The sequence below is a fragment of the Clinocottus analis genome, unplaced genomic scaffold, assembly GCF_023055335.1.
Source record: "Clinocottus analis isolate CAN_PGR_092001 unplaced genomic scaffold, fCliAna1.0.p SCAF_17, whole genome shotgun sequence".
In the NCBI taxonomy this organism is placed as follows: Eukaryota; Metazoa; Chordata; class Actinopteri; order Perciformes; family Cottidae; genus Clinocottus; species Clinocottus analis.
Window position 1 is genome coordinate 10,680,228 of NW_027175898.1, and position 22,026 is coordinate 10,702,253.

A 22,026-nucleotide genomic window follows, 5' to 3' on the forward strand; every position below is an offset into this window, starting at 1 on the left:
TACAGATTATTCTGTAAAAATCACACAATAAATAAAACTACTGCCGATGGACATTAGTTTGGAAGAGAGATTTTATATCTGTAACCGGACCGTTTGAGCAATTAATTCAACGGCTAAGGCAATTACCAGAAGTGCAGTAATTATGTGTGTGTTGAGTGCCAAAATAATGATTTGGATCAGTTGTTTTGCCACCTTTTCTAATCTCTTTTCTTCTCCTTATTTAGCCTCATTCAGCGTCTATATATTCAGCCTATTAAAATATATCAAATATTCTTAAATATTGTGTGACTTCATCCAAGCAACTAAAATAATAACTTGATTAATGTGTATACTTAATATTGTATCGTTAACCTCGGCCATTCAATGACTTCCATTGTTTGTAATACCAGTGCTACATAACCTTTTATTCTAGTGTGTCTTTTCCTTGCTATGCATTTGGTACCAAGACAATGTCTTGGAAAAGTGTTGTGACTGCACATTACAGTCAGTTTACTTTAATAATACAAATGTATAAACCCCCCGCTCCCTTCCCAATTAAATAAGACATATCATTTTGATTATCATCTCACGAAAACAAAAGAAAAGGGTGGAAGGGAAAGAGAGGAAGCAATATATTAGGAAGTCTCATGATTTGGGTGTGAGTAGATTGTATAATAAACAACCTCGCCTGGAAAACAAACGGTGGGCGAGGGAATGACGCCCGCAGCAACTGGAAATTTGACAACTGGGTGATAACGGCTTCAGCCTGACTATCAGACTCACTGCTGCTGGAGGTCACTTCAAGGTTACCCCTCGATTATGGGGTTCTCTCTATAAACATGTGAAATAGCAGCTACACGAGGTATACATTTCAGAATATCATGGTGTTGCTCTTCTATGTCTCTACAACAGGAAGTGGCACAAATTAAATTCCTCGTTGCAACATGATTTGAAGGAAAGATCACAGTCATGGCCATGCATCTACTGCTCTCTAATCATATGAATATGACACACTAGATGCTTTCCCACACATTATTGACTGCTTTTCAGCCCATTGCGTATTCTAATCAATGCTAACTTGAAAATGGTCTTTGGTTTAAAGTGCATTTCTCCCTATTAGCACTTTATGTCCTTCAAATTGTCATGTTGTTGCTGTCTCTGTGATTAATGAAAATATCTGTCCTCAGATAAGAGCCGATAATCGCAGGCTTGATGAGTGAACCACCAGTCCGTCTTCCGGCATTATCAGTGACACACACAAACAAAGTGTAGAAAATCAGATAATGTTTCTATTATAAATCTTAGTTAAGTAGATTAGACAGAGATTAGAGGGTCAATGTTGACATCATGGAGAGGGGATGGGTCTGTGAATATTTCACCTTGGAGAGGAACTTGAAATAAGATGACCATAGACTTTACATAGAAGCAACGCCAATGTCAAAGCTTTACTGTACAGAAGTGTTTTTCTTTAGTACCTCTTATCCGGCGTTCAGGGATAAAAATGAATTGAAAACTTGTATTGAGACACAATTAAATATAAATCATGAAGTAGGGCTCCCCAAATGCTTTAGTGAAACAGCGACAATCATTGTATTCTCCATAGTGCTCACATGGTAAACAGTAGAAGTATACAAATCCCATTATAAAGATCTGTCAGCAATGTGTGCACTGCACCAACGCAGTGATCATATGTCTGCTTCTCACTGTGGTTTGGCGGCAGGTTTCCCTCAGTAACCAAACATTTCTCTGCCTAAAATTGTTGTTCCTATAATGCAATTCTGAAGCCATTTAAATGTTGTACTTCAGACCAGACTCAGACAGACCGGGCAGAGTTATTCACTGTAATAATAATCTCACATTATACTAAATGTAGTGCAGTAAATTAATTATGTTATCTCTAATGTACAGTGGACAGTATGCACATAAACGATAAGTGACTTTCAGTATAGTCAGAGCACACATGAACAACACTTTAATGTTGAGGATCTAACATTGTGCTCACATTTTTTAATAGGAAATGATTGCCACTATCAATAATGTTTCCTAATAAATATCCAATAGTACCTCAAATATGTGGCGTTCGGGCAGTTCATGATGAAATTGTCAATAATACCTACAATGTTGGGACTCAAAGGCAGACGTCACCCACTTCATTTGAAACTTTAACACCCAGCTCAAGTGGCTACATATAAAACAAAAAACATAAACTGTGGCCAATCACAAACACATATACTGTGGAGGATCTGACTCAGAGGAGGGAGCTTAGGAGAGAGCGCAAAAGACAGCCTGAAGTTTCAAGACATCATTTTAATTACAGTTTCTCCTAAGCGAGCGAGTCAGACACAAACTGAGGACGGTAAGGGAGGGTTGCTGAAGCAGAGTAGCAGGCATCTGGACTTTTCACCCCTGGACTTACTCAGGAGACATGACTCTCCAACCAACAAGGTATATACAGACTTAAATTGTTGTTTCTTGTATATTAGAACATATTTCCCATTAGCATTGATACATTATCTATATTTTACCATTGAAAATGTATAACTTATAGTGTTTTTGCTTTATCATCATTTTGAGTGAATATCTATGTACAGAAACTTATTAAAACTCTAATTGTGGGTTCAGATGTATCATACTTCAAGCTGTTATATAATACATTGACACATAGCACAAACAAATACGAGAGAACAAATCAGGAAATAAAAAACCATACCAGTAGAAATATTCCACGTAGAAATAGATTTAATGTTTTGTTTGTACTATAATAATATTCAAAAACAATGTGTAATTGTGTTGATTGAATACAAATCATATCTCAGCTGTAGCCAAAAAGATACTTTAAAAACATTTTTGGAAAGTATATGCATATGAGCTTGCATTTGCATAGTGCCACAGAGCTGGTATCTACTATCTAATAAAAAACTAACTTGTGACACATTTGATGTAGACACATGCTCTAAAATGCCAGTTGTATTGATTGTTATTGATTCCCAATACATTTAAAAACATTCTCATTTGTGTATCTTTTAGAAATGTAGTTGACTTTGACGTAACACTGCAGTGCAGAACAGAAACCCGGATGAAGATGATATCTCATCTTGTGCAAAGCAAAGTGAAATAGCCCCAGGGTAATTAGGACAGAACAGAGACAAGCATGTTGCTCATTATTGGAACATGGTGACCCCTGTACGACAATACATAGCAAACAAACTATACAATTCATTTAATTATTATCTGAGCAATAGATGTACGCTCAACGATAATGAACACTAAACAGGCGAGGTCAAAAAGTGAATTCAGGTAACTCAGGCAAAGACTGTACTGGGGCAACAAACACTGGAGGACACTTATAGAGGAGAGAAATTACCTTGAGACATCAACAACGACAAAAAGTTTTATATTTTATACTTTGCTATTCTAAAAAATTGGCAGTTGATGCAGGTGATGCAGGTCATTTTTCTCCTAATTAAATTGTATTGATTTTAATGCATTTAATCTAGTTAAAGTGAACACTGTGTGGCTGTATTATTTAGGAATAAATAAGTATCAGGACATTGTATAGGAAGGTACGCAATATGAAATGACTTGCGTCCGGATTGGGAGCAATACAACTTGATTGGAACATCCCTGGTTCAAATATCAATGTTAAATTGTTTTGGTTTTATGTTTGTTTTCCACAGTGTCCCAGACCAAAACAACACGAATAGCACAGAATGTGATGACAAGTATGACTGGGAGTGGCTCCACACTGGTCAGCCAGTGTATACCCTGTTCATCACTGTGCTAGGAATAATGTTCAATGTGTTTGTCCTGATGGTGTTCTGCCTACACAAAAAGGCCTGCACTGTGGCTGAGATCTACTTGAGCAACCTAGCTGCTGCCGACCTCATCCTGGTGTCTTGTTTGCCTTTCTGGGCCGTCAGTGTATCCGACGGTTTCAATTGGCCTTTTGGTCTGTTTCTGTGCAAAGTCGTGAACCTGGGCATTAAGATCAACGCCTACAGCAGCATCTACTTCCTTGTTCTGGTTAGCATGGATCGCTATGTGGCACTGGTGCACACAATGTCCCATGGCAGAATGCGTCGGCCAAAATATGCCAAACTGGGCTGTCTGCTGATGTGGGGCTTCGGCTTGCTCCTCAGTATCCCCACAATCGTCTTCAGAGAAGTGAAATATTTTCCTGTGTATGGTGTAACTGCATGCTATCTGGAGTACCCAAACTTAAATACAGAGCTGTTCTTTGATGGGATGTTGGTGCTTTTTACCTTCATTGTCCCTGTTTCCATTATCTCATACTGCACTGTCAAGATTATTCAGGCTTTGAAGAGCCAGGTGATTGAGAGGTTCAATGCTGAGAAAACCGAACGGAAGGCCACCAATCTGATGCTGGCGGTCCTCCTGGCGTTCCTCATCTGCTGGGTGCCATTCCATGTGGTCACCACAGTGGACCTGCTCCTACGAGCTAACGTCCTGAAAGGGTGTCACCTCGAGTCTGTCCTAGCGACCTGCAATCAGATCTCCAACTACGTGGCCATCTTCAACAGTGTTCTCAACCCCATCCTCTACGTTATTGTAGGAAGAAACTTTCGTAAAAAAGTTTGTGAACTCTTCAAGGAGTGGAAGATGAAGAAAACAGCCACGCCTGAGTCCTCACGTTCATCAAACCTGTCCTCTACACTGAAGACTTTGGTATAAAATACTGCATTCAAAAGCACTGTTCCCATTCAAGATCTACTTTGTAGAAACATGTCTGTAGCGGTAGTAATAATCTTGTGTACATGTAAATTGTCAATGATAAGCTTATTCTTTATTAGATTTGTAGCGGATGTAATTGTGTAGACAGCCTAATGGGACCAAGTCACCCTTCCTCAAATCAATCTCTGACATCTGTGATCGTCTTAAAAAGATTAACATGCTTTGATTATTTTTAAATGATGTGGTTATATGTGTAAGGCCATACAAGGCTTGATTAGTCTTTCTCCTTTTTTGAACAGTTTCACTACATGCAATAAACAACAGCTGGCCTCTTGTTACAAACAATTGCAAACAATATTTCGGTATAAATCAACCGAGTTGCTGTAAAATTACTAATATACATATAGTTGTCATATTCTGATTTGTATTGCTGACCACTCAGATTGAAAATAGTACAATAGTGTTTTTCAAAAAATAGGTCAAATAAAACATACATATGGTTTTATGGATGCTTGTTATGGATGTTATGAATAATCTTAATCTACCTAAATGTTTCGTGGAGCTCATGTGTGCTTCATCCTGTGGACGTACTGTAATAGAGCCCCAGCAACATGCATGCTAAGTGTTTTCTGGTGTTTTTGACTCATAGTCTGCAGAGTTAAAAACAGGATTCTGTCAAAAAGTTTCCAGTGGTGACACACAAACATGTTCCTTTTTGTTGGCTTTACGCACATCAGTTGTCTCCTTTTACATTTTTCCCCACTCCCATTTGATGGCCCAATGTTGACTTATTGTGGACTGTGGGCTGTGGGCAAGGGTACACCCTCATTAGTATCCCAAATGAAGGCATGTTGTGCCAAACAGGAAGTCTTTGTTAGGAGTCAGGCTTTACCACCACAGCTGGAAATTGAACTAAAAAGCATGCAGGCAGACACAGTTACCTCAAAGGGTAAAATACATGCCAAAAATACACAGTTTGACCGTATTTCATGTGTATTTCGGTCTGCCTGTCAGGATCATGGTTCCTATCTTGCTAAATTCCCCTTTCTCAGAGAATAAAAACATAATCATATGTGCGTGTGTGTGTGTGTGTGTGTGTGTGTGTGTGTGTTTGTGTGTGCGTGTGTGTGCGTGTGTGTGGAAGGGCGGGGGACATATGAATGCAATTAAGTACGATCACGTACTCCTGTCAGTGATGTACCAGAAGTATCAGCATGTCCCTTGTAAAAAACAGACACAAAAAGCGTAAGGAGATTAGACATTTCTGTTTTGTGTATGTAATCAAACTGTTTGACTGTCTAAATGTGTTTGAATGTGTGGCCTGGGTTCTTTCAATCACAGACATGCTCCACACTGTTGCTAAGACTCCCCACTTTAACAACGGCATGTGCGTGCTGTGTGCTCTGACTGATAAACCACCATTAAGTCACAAACACTCCATTACATCAATTATCCAAATCAGGATGTGAATGAAGGTATAGAGACAGAGACAACAAACCTGTGTGGACACAGTTAAAAGGTTTCACTGATATTTGTATTCATCTTCAACACAACCTCATATTTCTACCTTTTAAAATCGCTGCTACTCTGCAACAGCTTTCAGAGTGATCCACATCACTGATGGAGAGTGCCGCAAGAGCTGAGCTGGTCTGCAACCACACAGATGCGTGGGACTGGGTTTACACCGTGCAGCCGGCCTACATGTCCATCATCTGCGTCCTCGGAGTGATCGGCAACTCCTGTGTGCTATGCGTGTTCTGTCTCCAGAAGCGGCGCAGCTCTGTGGCCGACATCTACCTGAGCAACCTGGCAGCAGCTGATCTCCTCATGGTTTCCTGCCTACCGTTCTGGGTGGCAACTATTGTCAACAAGTTCCACTGGAGGTTTGGGGAGGTCATGTGCCAGCTTATCAACATTGTCATTGGGATGAATTATTATTGCAGCGTGCTGTTTCTTACGCTTGTGAGCGTGGACAGATACCTGGCCCTCACGAGACCTCTAACCCAGGGGAGGAAGAGACGGGCCTTCTGGGCGCGTGGGATTTGCTTCAGTATCTGGATCGCTGGGGTCTTGCTCAGCTTCCCTGCTATCCTCTTCCGCTCCGTTCAGTTCTTCCCTCATCTGGGCATTGACGCATGCTACCTAGCGTATCCCCATGAAGGCTGGAGACTGCGCTACAACATGACTGTCACCACAGTAGGCTTCCTTATCCCTGTCCCCATTGTGTCCTTCTGTAGTTACCACATAACTAAGGTCCTTCAGAGCAGCCAGAAGTTGAGAAAAGGCAGCAGAGGCAGTGTAGAAAGAAAGGCGGCGTACCTTGTCCTCGTTGTTCTGGCTGTGTTTGTTTTCTGCTGGCTGCCTTACCAGATTCTCATCTTCTTGGATACTTTGGATCATTATGAAGTCTTCACTGGATGTACGTCGGCTTACATCTTGGACATTGGAAGCCAGTTGTCTACTTACCTTGGCTATAGCAACAGCTCATTGAATCCTTTCCTGTATGTGATTGTGGGGAAGCACTTTAAGCAGAAGGCAAGGGAAGTGTTTACACTGGTGCTGTGCAGGAGGAAAAGGCAATGGGGGAAGTCCGTCCATTCGAATGCCAATCTCAACTCAACTAAACAAACTGAGAGCACTAAATTCTAAGTCAACAACACATATTGAGAAAAGTGAGAGGAAAAAAACAGCTGTTAACAAAATCAGTTTATATAACAGATGGTAAGTCACATTATATGTTTATTCATTAACGCTAGCGTTGGTAATCTTGAGAAACTAGCAAGGACATGCTAGATTTTAAATACGTTGCTAAATCTAACAATGAAGTTGTCAAGTTGCAACACTGACAGCCTGTCCCTCCTTCCAAAGCCTCTCTCCAAATTATCATTGTGAATTTAAAAATCGAATGATGAATGTCATCAACGAACATGGTTATTGTTACTTATGGCTGTCAATCAGCCGCAGCGTGTGGAAATCTTTGGTTAAGAACTATTTGAGAGGTTTATTAAAATCCTGCAACAGCCACAAATACCAGATATTTTTTTCAAAGTATTTTATATTAAGAAATCGTTGAGATTTACCGAGAATTTAAATCAATATAGCAATCATATTTCGCAAAGATTGCCAACCCTACCTCGAAAGCCATTTAAAGGAGCAGCTTGACACTTTGGGAAATACACTTATTTGCTTGAGAGAGTTAGATAAGAAAGTTTATACCACTTTCATGTCTGTCGGCTACCAGCATTACTAATTAACATATTTCTTGTTTGTCACATGCACAAAATGTTTTTGAGAAACAACCTCCAAAATTAACATTGTCATTCTATTGTACTCTGAATTGTTTGTCAATCCTAAATTTGATGTGATTATAATTATTGTATTGTAACAGTAGTTTCCATTGATAACGTTTGTGTTGTACTCAATAAACAAAGCCATTGGCTCTCTTAATAAAGTTTAATTTGTAGGTGTTATTCGAGGCTATGCTTTTTGTTTCTTTAGCAACTATCACCCATCATGTTTGTGTGTCATGCTGGCACTGTATGTGGAGAGCGAAATATAACCTGTGCTTATCAATATTCTAAAAACAGTTATTTTGCAAGATAATTTGACTATGTGTGTGTGTTTTGTCTTAAATAAAGTATTATATATTACTATTAGAAGCAGAGTCTTTGTTTTGATAAGAAAGGATGACAATGAGCCAGATTCCCTTTCAGAACGTGTTCATGAACAGCAAAATGTAAGTGGGCCGTTATCACAGTGACCATATAAGGGCTGCTGTGGCTCATAGTCATTTTTAGATAAGACTTCCCACTGCATACTGACAATTTTTGTTTTGTTTTGCTGTGTCCATTTTATATTGCTCTTTGGGTGTAAGCCATGTCAAGTTTGTTATTGTTACAGTTTCATCAGCTTGAAATTCATCATTAGTTATTATCAACAAAGCAGTGCTATGTTTCTTGATATTTTCTTAATAGTCTGAAGCATTGCTGATGAAGTTGAGGACATTTTGTGCACTGAAGTTTCAGCTTCACAACATGTGCACTACAGAATTCTGACTTTTTCATAAGCAAGTTGATATATTGAACTTCTTGCCGAAGGTTGTGCAAGAATGCAACTGTATACAAAATCCCACGTAGCAGATCTCTCCTCTAAGTTGCAGGAGCTCAGTGTACACACATGAGCCCTGATCCAGACGTGTCTGTTATCATTTTGATCAACTTGTTAAAAGATGCTAAACAAATCCAAGTCTATTTACCATTATTTGTTCTATGTTTTATTCAGTTTTCAATCTTTAGGCAAACATGTAATAACTCTAGATGAACAGTGATATGTTCAGAAATTTAAAAGGAAATCTTGAACTACTTATTTCTTAGCGTCAAAGCATGGACATTCCTATTACAGACTGTAAAGAAAGAGAATAATCCTGTTAAAACAGACATTTCAATTTCCTTTTTTCCTGAAGAGATGTTGAAATGTTTGCATGAAATTAATGGAATCAGTATCACATGTGATAACAAAGCAGTGCTATCTTTCTTGATATTTTTCTTAATAGTCTGCAGTACTGCTGATGAAGTTGAGGACATTGTGCGCAGTGAAGTTTCAGCTTCACAATATGTCCACCGACCGAATTTTGACTTTTTTATAAACAAGTTGATATATTGTTCTTCTTGGCGAAGGGTGTGGAAGAATGCAACTGTATACAAAATCCCACGTAGCAGATCTCTCCTCTAAGTTGCTGTGTAGTCTGACCAGGAGCTCAGTGTACACACATAAGCCCTGTTCCAGACATTTTGATCATAAAAGAAACATTTTCATGAGACGAACGGTAAGAACTTTCCACTTTTCCATCCTATTTTCCATCTTGTATTTTAGCGTCAAAATACTAACAGGTGCTACACAGAAATAATGTAGCTTGGTCTGGTATTCTGGTTAAACTAAATGGAGATCAATGTACTTGTTAAAGATACTAAATTCCAAATCCCTGCCTTGATATGTGCCTTATTATAGCAGAAAACAAGTATTTGATATGTAAAGATGGAGTGGAGTAATGTCATTATGAGCAGAGCATCAAGTCACACCTCCGCTGAAATGTGTTTACGTTGCCGATGAAGTTAAATGTGAGTGTGAGTGTGTGTGAGTCTCTGCACTATGCTCATACGGTGGTTAGATTATGCCATTTTACTCCATGTCCATGTTGAGGCAATCCTTTAATCATATATACTCTGTGATAAACATGTCATCATGTTCAACCTTCATCATTGTATATGATTTTACAAATTGTTTTATTTGTTTTATTGTCTGTAACATAAACCTAACATGTATGTTCTATAATTGGTGCGATAATAACACATCATGTTTTTCAAATGCAATAAAAGTATTTTACTGATAAGTTATTTGTAATTATTCAGTTTCCCAGCCCATGGCCTCAATGACGCTTGTATCTGTGACAACACCGTGGTCTGAAAACAGCAGTCTCTTCCTCCCATCAAATCCATCAGAGTCTCCGATCGCTGCAGAATGGGGACTGGTCCACTCCATCATTCCCCCGTACATCTTCACCTTATGCCTGTTCGGCCTTCTCTTCAACAGCTTTGTCCTGGCGGTGTTCTTCGCTCACAAGGATCGACTGACAGTAGCGGAGATCTACTTGAGCAACCTGGCGCTTGCTGACTTTATTCTCCTGTGTGGCCTCCCTTTCTGGGGGATGACCATCCTCAATGAATTTGACTGGCCATATGGAGAGGCCTTATGTAAACTTACCAACTCCATCATCATCATCAATTTCTACACCAGCATCTTCACCCTGGTCATGATTAGTGTTGACCGCTACTTGGCTCTTGTGAAGACCATGAAGGCCAGGTGGATGAGACGGACCCTCTATGCCAAGGTGATCTGCTCCATCCTGTGGATATTAGCGGTCATACTGAGCTTGCCAACAATGGTTCACAGAAAGGTGAAGTTCTTCAATGAGTTCCAGACAATGTCCTGTATACTGGATTACAGTCACGGCAGCTCTTGGAAGTTGGCCCATCAGATTCTGATGAATGCGGTGGGCTTTTTACTTCCTGTTCTGGTCATTGTTTTCAGCAGTGGAAGCATAATCAAGGTTTTAATTCAGAGGAGGAAGAGTGTTGCTTTTTATGACACTAATGACACAAAGGCCACAGCACTGGTGTATGCTGTCACTCTACTATTCTTACTGTGTTGGGGTCCCTTCCATATCGTCACCTTCTTCGACATACTCTGTGATGTCCAAGCGCTGGACGATAAGCTGTGGTCTCACACTCTCGATATAGGAAGCCAGGTTTCAGTGTATCTGGCGTTTCTCAACAGTGCCCTGAACCCACTGCTGTATGTATTCTCAGGGCAGTACTTTAAGAGGAAGATTAGCGCCATCTACACGAGGAATCGATATAACCGCAGAGGATCAGATGTGACCACATATCAACGCTCTGTTGTATCCACTTACATTAACAGAACAGAGCAAATTAAGGCTGTGGTAATTTTTAATGCGAAGCATCAGATGTGACTCTTCATGACATCCATCACCTCAGTTGCTCCTTATGAAAAAAGCAATGCAATATATAAGTTGTTTTTTCACAAGACCTAACCCAATAATAATGCTGTTATATGGTTTAACAGCACTATCAGAGGATGTTTATGGCTGCCAAAAATAATGGTTGTAATCTGTAGAAGAAATGGAAGCAGATTTTATGTTCAGTCCCCATAAAGACACTTATGTCTCGCTCTGTAGACAGCCAGTATGTCTGTTTAATTGAACTAACTCCACAAAGCAGTATATATTATGCAAGCTAACATGAGAGAATATGTTATTGTTATTTGTAGAATTAATAATAATTAATAATTCAATTTGTACGGTACATGTAAACAAAAAATTGTGAGGCTTGTCCAAGAATGTCTTTTAAGTTTCTGTACTGAATTAATGAAATGTCCAAACGGACAAGTGTTGTTACCAATACCGAACAAAATCTCTGAGGTATTCATGTGTAACTCATTAGGTCAGCTATTTGGTCTGTTGTTTGTTCCAAATTGACATCAATTTCCAGTAGCCTAATGATGAAAATCTAATAACATGAACAATTACAGTGATTGACTGTGTGGGGTTGTTTTAATCTTGTTTATGATCATGCATTGTTGTAATTATCCCATTCCCTCAGCCGGTTATGCCTCATTCGACATTCTCTGAAACGACTCAAACGTATATTGTTGTACCTCGATCATTTTGACGAGAAGATGGTACCACTGTATTAATTTGATACTGAAGAAAACCTACACAGTTTTAGAGAGTATAATACACATAATGTACTCTAAACATTCAAGTTCCTGTTGATTTTGTTAATCCGCGACTTTTCCTCTCCTTTTATTACAGAAAAATATCTTTGCTGTGGACAATTTAAACCACTAAGAAAAAAGTCAAGTGCTGAAATAAAATCAAGTCTTTAAGGGGGTGTCCTGGTGGCTTATTTGTGAAGGTGCTGCCCATGAAGTGTAATGTTCTGGACTCACATCCAGTTGAATTTAATTGCATGTTCTTCTTCAACCCTTTCTCCCTTCATATCCTGCAGGGTGTCTGCAGGTCTTGACAAGTCTTAAAAGGCGTTGAATTCAGTTCAACACCTATCACTATTGATAAAATGATTTTTTTTTTTCATTGACTCTACAAAAGTCTTGAATACAGTAAATAGAGTAGCTGAATATGAAAGAGTTCATTAAAACAAAAGCTCTGTCCTGTCATCACTCTACTGTCGCTATCTAATTGTCACGGTCTTGGGTTTTGATTTAATTAGTTTCTTGTTTTATTTTGAATTCCCCTGCCTCTTGTGTCCTGTGTTCACTTCACTTCCTGCCTTTGTCTGTTTTTCTGCTTTTGTGATTGTCGGCCCTGCCCCTGACTGAAGCCTCCTGTGCCTTCTCACCTGCACCTCCCCAAGGTATTTCATCCCTGTGCTCCCATAAAAACTCATTGTAATACATAACAGCATTTCCTAGGCGCACTATTAAACATAGTTTTCTCAGACCTCAGCCCTAGTGTTGGTTCCAGTGGGACATTTGCACATGCAGGGAATGTAGTGTTGCCTGGCTTTCCTCTGGCTAAACCCACGTCTTCATGGCTGTCACATGATGAGTCATCGTAACTTGCTCAGCAGCACCAATTCCATGCAAGAGTGAGGTCGTCCTGAATCGCGAAGTGCCTTATTTTGTGCAGGAAGTGTGGCCGTGACTTGGGATCCTCACATGCTCTCGTCTCATATAAATTACCGGAATCGGTGGCTGTTCATCTATTACAGAAACATCTCCTCCCTTTTCAGAAGTGACATCAGGTGTTGGACCGGACAGACAACACCACAGTGGCTTACATCAACAGAAATGAGGGCTTGTGTAACCCTTTGGTTACACATGCTGGTAACACATGCTGGCACACAGACAGGTTGTCTGTACCTGAAGGTCACCTTTGTGCCGGGATTGCTGAACTGGGCAACAAATCTTCTGTCCAGAGGAAACCTCATTTGTGCCTTATTCAAGAGTGTTATGGACAGCCGTCCATGGACCTGTTTGCAATGTGGGAGAACACTCAGTGCCCCCTGTTTTTCTCCCTCCGTGACCAGAGTGCACATCTTGGAGTGGATGTGTGTGTCTGACAGTGATTCTCATAGCTCCTTACTGGTTATCGAAGCACCGGCTGGCAGAGATTTCCTGGGAGTCATGCCACTCCCAACACACAGAGACTTGCTGTCTCAGGCATGCGGAAGGGTGAGTGGTAAAAAGTTGCAAAAATACACCTAACACAGTGCGAACTGCGAACAGGTTGCAAAAATGCACCTAACACAGTGCGAACTGCGAACAGATAGAGCTATGCAGTTGCAGGAAAAGAGCCTTATAAGAAAACTGAAGCGGGACAGAATGGAGGAGGGGACTGAGGTTTCAATACGGTTTCCTTACTCCTTTAAGAGACTGAGACAGAGAGAAAATAGAAGGAGGTACTAGAGCAGTGTAGCCTGTCTGGGCATTTTACATCTGGAATTACACAAGAAGAATGTCTCTTCTGCCTACAAGGTATTTATTTGTCTTGTATATTACTTTTCTGTGTACATTCTAATATTGCCAATGCATGACAGTATACAGACTCTTCATATGTACTCATTTTCATGATATAAAATCAAACAGAAAATGGTTCAATCTCGACTTGACGGGGCACATCTTGATGCCTCGACACATGTTTATGAGATTAAGCCCCAGTGTTTAGATAGTGCAACCACTATGACAAGTATTTAAAACTGTTCTACTGTTTGTAGTACTCTGATACAGGAATGTAAAAGAAGAGTTAAACATATATAAAGCATTAAGTTCTACAAATAATCAATGGTGGAAAGTTACAAAGTATGTTACCTCAACTGCACCACTGCAATTCCGAGGTATACTTGTACTGTGTGCTGAGTTCAAATACAAATGTCCAACGACTGCTTTTGATGTTTTAAAAACATAATATAGAAACTGTTACAATTGTAACAATTTATTACATACTAAATAGTGTCCTTGTATGCAGTACTTCATATGTGAATACTACACAAAAAAGTTGCAAAATTGCATGTTTATACAATTTAGATATTATTCCATTATTTGTTACGTACTACTTATCCATTAAGTGTTTTGGGGAAAAAATGTAATCAATCAGCTTGTGGGAACTTCATTAAATTGGGCAAATAACTATTTCTACTCAGTATTCAATATTTCTCAGCATTAACTCAATATTTCTTTGCATGGTGTATGGTATGGTGTTCAGTGTTTCCCGATTTTCAACATCAACATCATCATAATGACAACATTTTAAAGACAATGATCACGTCAAACTTACCTTTTGTCTTATTTTTCTCTATCTCTCCACAGCGTCCCTGTTAACTTCAGCACTGCGGATGTGTTTGGAGACCGAAACGACACAGATTACACTTGGTGTCCTAGCGTAAATTTGAAAGAATGGCACTTCACTTTGATACCAGTGTATTCCCTGCTCATCTCTGTGGTGGGAATCGTGTTGAATATGTTCGTCATGATGGTTTTCTTCCTTCATAAGAAGGCCTGCACCATGGCTGAGATCTACCTGAGCAACATGGCCGCTGCTGACTTCATCCTAATGGCTTTTCTGCCCTTCTGGGCTGTGTACGCAGCCAACAAATTCAACTGGATCTTTGCTAATCCTCTGTGCTCACTGGTCAGCCTCTCCATCAGCATGAACACCTACTGCAGCATCTACTTCCTTGTTCTGATTAGCATAGATCGTTACATGGCACTGGTGCACCCGCTGTCCCAGGAGGGAATGCGTAGACCAAAATATGCCAAACTGGGCTGTCTGCTGGTGTGGTGTTTCGGCTTGTTTCTGAATGTCCCCACACTCGTCTACAGGGAAGTGAGATATTTTGATTCCTCAAATGTACATATGTGTTATCTTAACTACCCAAATGTCACTATACAGCTTCTGTGTGAGGGGATGCAGACGACATTCGGCTTCATCGTCCCCATTTCCATTATTTCCTTCTGCACTGTCAGGATTATTCAAGCACTGAATAACAGGTTAGTTGTTCAGTTTAACACCAAGAAGGTGGAGCACAAGGCCACCACTCTGATGCTGGCGGTCCTCCTGGCGTTTATGATCTGCTGGGTGCCATTCCATGTGGTAAAGATAATCATATTGCTCGTATATGCTGGAGTCCTGACAGACTGTACCCTCATCGGCAACCTACATACCTGTAACAATATCTTTATGTATATAGCCTTCTTCAACAGTGTCCTTAACCCCATCCTCTACGTTATCGTAGGAAAGAACTTTCGCAAAAAAGTTCGGGAACTGTTCACTCAGTTGAACACTAACAGAACAACAACCTTCAACACCATGTCCACGTCCATACGCTCAAACATGTTGAGAAGCGGCCAAACTATCAATCCCTCAATGTAATCTGCAGGATTTTGTTTTGAGAAGCAAGTTTTTTATTTTCATTCATAAAATTTCACATAATTAGACTAAGATGTATTGTAAGTTATTTGATTGTTTGCTCTCAGCATACTCTGTGACGTACAAGTGTCCGATGATGTGTGACTCAATTTACCGTATTTTCTATTCTAACACTTATGCCGTAAAACTGTTGTTTCATTAGAAATGCTTTCAGACATTCTACAATAACACTTCTACATAATTAAACAGCACTGGTAGATTCTTTTTTCAGAAGTAATGGGTGTAAACCACAATAATTGGGTAATGTAAGTAATGTACAAAAGAGCTGGAAACAGACTCCGTGTCTCTGTGTAACAGCATTGGTTTAAAGTCTCAATATGACTCGTTAATGGTGAGTAATCGTGAATGTTTCTTTTCCTGTCTGTGGGCATGTCTCATGATAAGTGTTTGAATCTGTTTCTTTCTACTGTACAGTGTAATTTCCATTCAAACATGTTGTGTATTTAATATTTTAATGTTAACCATAAAGAAAACTGCCATACATTATAACCATGTATTTTTCTGCATGCCTGTTTCTGACACTGGAACTCATGTATCCTTTTTATTGACTCCAGATAGCGAACATATGAGAATGTCCTGTACACACTGTGCAGACATTTGCATTAATCTACAGTTTATTGCTTTGTCCAGTTTATTTACTATTCAAAGTCACCGAAGTGTGAATAGTAGTGACATACTCAGTCATGCTGGTGTTTCTTTACAGCTTGAACAACCATCACTGTTGATGGAACAACCTCTGTGCTATTATTATAAAACTATTTGCATCATCAATGTAATGTAACACCTTGTCAAATACCCATGCAAAGTCTTAATCTTATGCTGATCTATGAATAAACTTTTACCTAAGTGATAGCATAAAGACATTTCATGAACAGACCACATAAAGATAGCTTTTGTTTGTGATAAAAATACAAAAAAAGAGAAAGATTTTGGCCAAGCTAATGTTCATAGAGGAGGTGGATGAAAAGACTGCGGACAAAGACAATTTAATTAGGTTTTGTTTTATGTTCATGCTGGTTGAACAAGTGTATTAATGATATTTTAAAGATAAATCAAAAGGGACTTCACTCATAATGTTGCCAATAGTCCCCCATTGCTCAAGAAAACTGTTTTCACACACAACAAGAGAGATACAGGAGTAGCTCAAGTTTGAACTCGGACGTCAGTGTGTAAACTACAATAGATGTTAATAGGAAAGTGTTTGCAACTGGTTTTCTCTTAGAATTTGCATTCACGAAATGAATCCCTGTGGAAGCTGACAACTCAAAAAAACTAACAATCAATGAGGCAGAAGTTTGTATTTCTTACTAAGTTATCTGAATTTCACTAATATTTCTGAGTTCCCAGATCTTAGCAAACTAACTCAATGTGCAATGTTTCTTGACAATGTGTATATGAAACGAAACTAAAATAGCTCTGGACGGATCATTCATCAATTAAACTGTTGCAGTTACTGGTCTGCAAGGACCTTTTGACAAGGACAATATTAATTATAATACTCTGGTTCCTCTGCATTCATTTAGATTTTGCAGTATTAAGTTTATGGAATACTCAGGGGCTGAAAAATCTTCATTCAACCCATCATTGACTTTGTTTAGTCAGGTTCTTCATTGTTTACATCAATAACACAGCCTCGCCTAGTCGTTAAAATGTGTATGTAGTTGAAATATAAACTGTTACAAAAAAACTTTGTAAGAAATAGGAAAGGCATCCACAGTGACCTGTGAATCATTAGGAAAGAGAGGGAGTGTTACACAGATTGGAAGAGGCCGGGTTTTTCTCCCCTTTTTTGGACATTGGACCCCAACTCCCTTAATAATAAACTTAAAAGGAACTGGAAAGGAACACTAAGCTTCACTCCCCTCCGATTGGTCATACTTCCTAGTGTCATCACATTTTTGAAGCAACATAAACTAGAACGAACACGATTACTGTGTCTGTCTGACCCCATTGCACAATGCATTGCTAAATTTCAACTTATAAACACAACTGAACTAATAGACTCCTCCACTGCACCACAGCAGGGAATGATAGGATATGCAAATACATTCTCGTCCTGAAAAAGCCAAAAATGCCACTAAATATTCCATCATAAGTACGACCTGCATTCAATCCTATATATTGGATACCTATAGGTATTATCAACTAAATAAACACAAGAGTAACAAAAGTAAAATCACTCAGTGTACAGAAAAGTGATCCCTATGACTGATATATTATTTGACATTGTTATTGTTTTGTTTTATTGATTCTAATGCATCAATAGCTTTTAACCGTTGTAGCAAACTATAGAGTTTGACCCCCTCCAAAAATCACAAGATAAATTAAAGGGGTTATTAAAGGATTTGTTGGATATGAAAGAAAAAACGTTGTAATTGAATTTTTTTGATTATTGTCTAAAGCTTTCTTTTTTATGAAATATTGGACCATTTTTCCTATTTAACGTTTAAATGAAAGCAAATTTGTGGTTTAAAGTGGACATATATCTTTGAGGGAACAACTAAAAAAACAGTATAATTTGATAATTTAATCCTAAAAACATTCAGATAAAGTTGAATCTTTGGGACGTTGACATTCACCACTGCAGAAGTAAAATGACAGCAACAATAAAAGCATTGGATGCTGTTTTCATTTCGAGCTTGAGAGAACATGTTTCACCAGAAGCTATTTGCAAGGCGAAGCTTATCTCTGTTCAACAAAACACAGAGCCCTTCACTTCCAACTGCTTTCAGGTTTGGTCCTTATCGTGCTAGAAGGCTCTCAGCTCTCCTCAAACCAGACGAACACGAGTTCATCTACCTCCTGCATCATGGAGTCCTGAGTCGAAAAGCAGATGTATCCAACTATCTAATCTCTTTTTTTTTTTACTGTGGGCTTTCCGGCCAACTGCCTGTCTTTGTTTGTAACCTGAATGCTGATAAAGAATGGGCGCAGCATAGCGGTCTACCTCTTCAACCTGTACGTTTAGACCTGCTTTACACAAGTTCTCTACCTGTGTGGATTGAGCTGTCCCTGCAGAGGCCCGTGATCTCTGCAGTCTCGTCGCTGTGATCAACTACAACAGCTTCTACGTCGGCTCAGGCCTCCTGTGCTGCATCTCTGTGGATCGCTATCTGGCGGTGGTCTATCCTCTCCGCTTTCGCTGGGTTCGAGAGCTGCGGACAGCTGTTGTGTGTATCGCTGTTTGGAGTTTGGAGATGGGCATCCACGCTAGTTTCAACACATGGGGGCGCTGCAAGCTTTCTCCTCCAGGGACTAGTGTGATGAGCGAAAACCCATGGCAAAGGAAGACAGACAGAAATGTGAAATAGCCTCCTCATAATTGTCTTTTATTTACATTTAACAAGTTATTTGTTTTGTTAGTACACATTTCCGTATTTGTGCTTCAAACAAACACACAAAGAGGACATTAGTTGCTGCTTTGGAAGATCCCCTTTTATTTGGCTCTTCGTGGAAAACGAAAAAACTCTGGTTGAATAAGGACTGTGACTTTTTCGGGGGGTAATTTCTGCCTGAAAAACAGGAAAGGCAGGAGTGAAGGGACTGTATTTGTACGTATATACATACATACGTATATATACACATATCTGTTTATATCGTTTAGGAGCACGTAGTCTTAGCTCTAGCCATAACAACATGACTACATTATGAAAACAATTAGTTCAGCAGATATGTATCCCTTTATCAGACAATAATCAGCTTCACCTTTACCTGAGTCTATGTCTATATTGACACACCAAACATAAAGACATGCAGTCTCATATAGACTCAGTACCTAAATTAAATCGACTCTGTGGTTCTCTAACACCGGTAGTTTGTTCTGTCATGGCCTGTCACCCAGTAAATGACATGCGGTAGTCTGGGACAACAAGGAGGCAGCTGCTGACGCTTCCTGTTTCTATAAGCCGGACGATTAAGTCGCGAAGACGAGACAACTGAATGAATCTCTGCATCTGTTTCAATGTTTTCATCTTGATAATAAAAGACCCTATGGACATGCTTTGGGGCGGAAAAACAAACTGAATAAAAAGTGAGTATCTTTCAAATAACTTAACTTTTAGTGTTTAGTTTTTAGAGTTTTTCTTATGAAATACTTAATGATTCATTTTTGGTTGATACTTGAACACTTAAAAGGACCACAGCGCAGGTTTTTCATATTTTAAATTGATGTCCTAATTTTTTCAACAAGATGGAAATACCTAGCTTTCGACTTGAAATGTGCTCGATAGATACTCCATCTCAGATAACCGACCTGATCAACAATTGCTTATGTTCCACCATGTTTTTGTCATGTGGTGATGCCGGATGTATGGTGTAATCAGAGGTTTTAGAAGCAGACAAAAAAAAAAGCTGATTCAACTTTCTCAAAAAACACTCAAAAGGTAAAAACAGTAAGGTGAAGCAATTTGTGAATCATTTGCTAAAACGAGTAAAACTCCCTGACTTGTACTTTAAACACTGGTTGAGGTATTTGGTATGCCACTTAGAGGGGATCACATGATCCTTTGTGTGTTAAATGTCAAATGTCAAAGCAGCAGAAGCAAATATATCCTAACTTTTCATTTCAAGCATTAGTCAAGCCCCAAAATCCCTGAATCTTACATTGCCCATGATGAAAAGCATCTTTCAGTAGATTATGTTTGACTTCTAAATGCCCTTTTCTATCAAACTCCCCACCGTTTGCTGATGGTTGTCACCACAGAAGACATTATTTAGGTGTTCTCACAGGCTGAATACTATTCTGTGATGGATAAACTAAATTTCAATGAATTGTGTCTTTGCCTCCTAATTTCCTTCCTTGTTTCTTTTCAAGGTGTGACCACTGGAACTGCGATGGAAAACTTAACCCTGGGCACAAATGATTCAGATTGTTACTCCGTTGACAATTTATCCAGGAGGAGGTCGTTTTTGTTTTTCTACCTGGCTATCATCATCATCGCCATCCCTTCCAACGTCTTCTTCCTGTATGTGTCCTGGCAGCACATTAGACAGAAGAACGGGCTCGGTGTGTATCTATTCAATTTAGCCCTGAGTGACCTGACATTCACCATCGGCTTGTCCCTATGGCTGGACTTTCTATGGAAAGGAGTTTGGGTCCACGGGGACTACGGTTGTGTGCTATCTGTCTACTCTCTCTTCACAAATTTTTACACTAGTGACGTTCTCCTCTGCTGCATTGCTATTGACCGCTACTTGGCTGTGGTGCACCCATTAAAGTACACTATCCTGCGGAAAGTTGGCACTGCGACAACGGTCAGCGTTGCCATATGGGTGTTAGTGGTCTCCTTCAATGCCATCACCATTACCTTGGAGGACTCATTCCATGAAAACAACAAGGTGTCAGTGTGCTTTGATATCTTCGTCCCGATGTCAGATAACTTGGCTCGGGCTAATGTAGCACGCTTCATCCTGGGCTTCATTGTTCCCTTTCTCCTCGTGGTGTTTTCCACGTGGGGGATCTGTGAGGCAGTGAAATCCAACCAGGCCACGGAGGAACAGGAACGGAGAAAGATTTCCAAGATGCTGACAGTAGTTCTGCTCTGCCTTTTGTTCTGCTTCGGACCGATCCACGTCGTTATGCTCCTCCTCACATTAGTGGAGGACTGTAGGAATCTTGCATGGCTCCTTTATCCGTATAAGATCAGCATTGCTATCTCAAGCCTCAACTGCCTCGCAGACCCTCTCCTTTACTGCTTCATTACTAGAACAGGGAAGGAAAATGTCAATCAGGTTGTTCTCTTCTTCCAGGTAAAGAAGAGGAGCAGAGAGGAAGATGTAGTTTAGATTGAAATAAAGTAACAGTTCAGACATTAAACAATAGAATATGATCCTGAAATTAAATAAATACATTTAATTAAAAGACCAACTTAAGACCAACCTCCGTAGACCCATAGCTGTTACTCAATACCAAGTATGCTCAGTACAGACTTGTGCTCTTTTGGAGTTTGGACTTGGGAGTCCAGACGCCCAAGGACGCAGGACGCAGGACGGAGGACACAGGACGCAGGACGGTCTTTCCACAGTTGGAACAGCAGCAGACTTGATGACGTCACCAGCTTAGCTGTTGTTGCTCATGGGTTTACTCTGATTCTTCACTGTAAGATTCTTATAGTCAAACAAAATATGACAACTGGTTTTACCGACATACACATATAATTGTACAATTTTGGCCTCTGAAATGTAGTGATGTAGGATTATATTACTTATTGGTTGATTAATTAGGTAGGTTAAATAATAGGTAGTTGGTTAATATATAATTTAAGGTAACAGGTGGTTAGTTAGTTAGTTAAATATTTTTTTTAAAGCCTTAATGTCAAACTGTACATTAT

The 22,026-nt window shown here is 39.5% G+C and overlaps 5 protein-coding genes and 1 pseudogene across 5 annotated transcripts; all 6 read left to right on the forward strand.

The window, feature by feature from the left end:
* The first annotated feature begins 2,359 nt into the window (after positions 1 to 2,359).
* On the forward strand, positions 2,360 to 4,671 carry LOC137788029 (B2 bradykinin receptor-like). The gene is made up of 2 exons (XM_068580832.1): positions 2,360 to 2,424; positions 3,657 to 4,671. Exons 1-2 carry the CDS (start codon positions 2,405 to 2,407, stop codon positions 4,669 to 4,671), a joined length of 1,035 nt encoding a protein of 344 aa, XP_068436933.1. The 5' UTR covers positions 2,360 to 2,404.
* A 1,620-nt stretch (positions 4,672 to 6,291) lies between these two features.
* On the forward strand, positions 6,292 to 7,320 carry LOC137787809 (B2 bradykinin receptor-like). Its single transcript, XM_068580547.1, has one exon. It carries the CDS (start codon positions 6,292 to 6,294, stop codon positions 7,318 to 7,320), a length of 1,029 nt encoding a protein of 342 aa, XP_068436648.1.
* Positions 7,321 to 10,081: 2,761 nt separating this feature from the next.
* bdkrb1 (bradykinin receptor B1) lies at positions 10,082 to 11,200 on the forward strand. Its single transcript, XM_068581012.1, has one exon. It carries the CDS (start codon positions 10,091 to 10,093, stop codon positions 11,198 to 11,200), a length of 1,110 nt encoding a protein of 369 aa, XP_068437113.1. The 5' UTR covers positions 10,082 to 10,090.
* A 2,407-nt stretch (positions 11,201 to 13,607) lies between these two features.
* LOC137787918 (B2 bradykinin receptor-like) lies at positions 13,608 to 16,513 on the forward strand. The gene is made up of 2 exons (XM_068580686.1): positions 13,608 to 13,746; positions 14,578 to 16,513. Exons 1-2 carry the CDS (start codon positions 13,727 to 13,729, stop codon positions 15,638 to 15,640), a joined length of 1,083 nt encoding a protein of 360 aa, XP_068436787.1. The 5' UTR covers positions 13,608 to 13,726; the 3' UTR covers positions 15,641 to 16,513.
* Positions 15,914 to 19,019, forward strand: LOC137787810 (ovarian cancer G-protein coupled receptor 1-like; annotated as a pseudogene).
* Positions 19,020 to 19,976: 957 nt separating this feature from the next.
* Positions 19,977 to 21,490, forward strand: LOC137787814 (psychosine receptor-like). The gene is made up of 2 exons (XM_068580550.1): positions 19,977 to 20,004; positions 20,511 to 21,490. The coding sequence occupies exons 1-2, from the start codon at positions 19,977 to 19,979 to the stop codon at positions 21,479 to 21,481; spliced, it is 999 nt and encodes a 332-aa protein (XP_068436651.1). The 3' UTR covers positions 21,482 to 21,490.
* Positions 21,491 to 22,026: the final 536 nt, after the last annotated feature.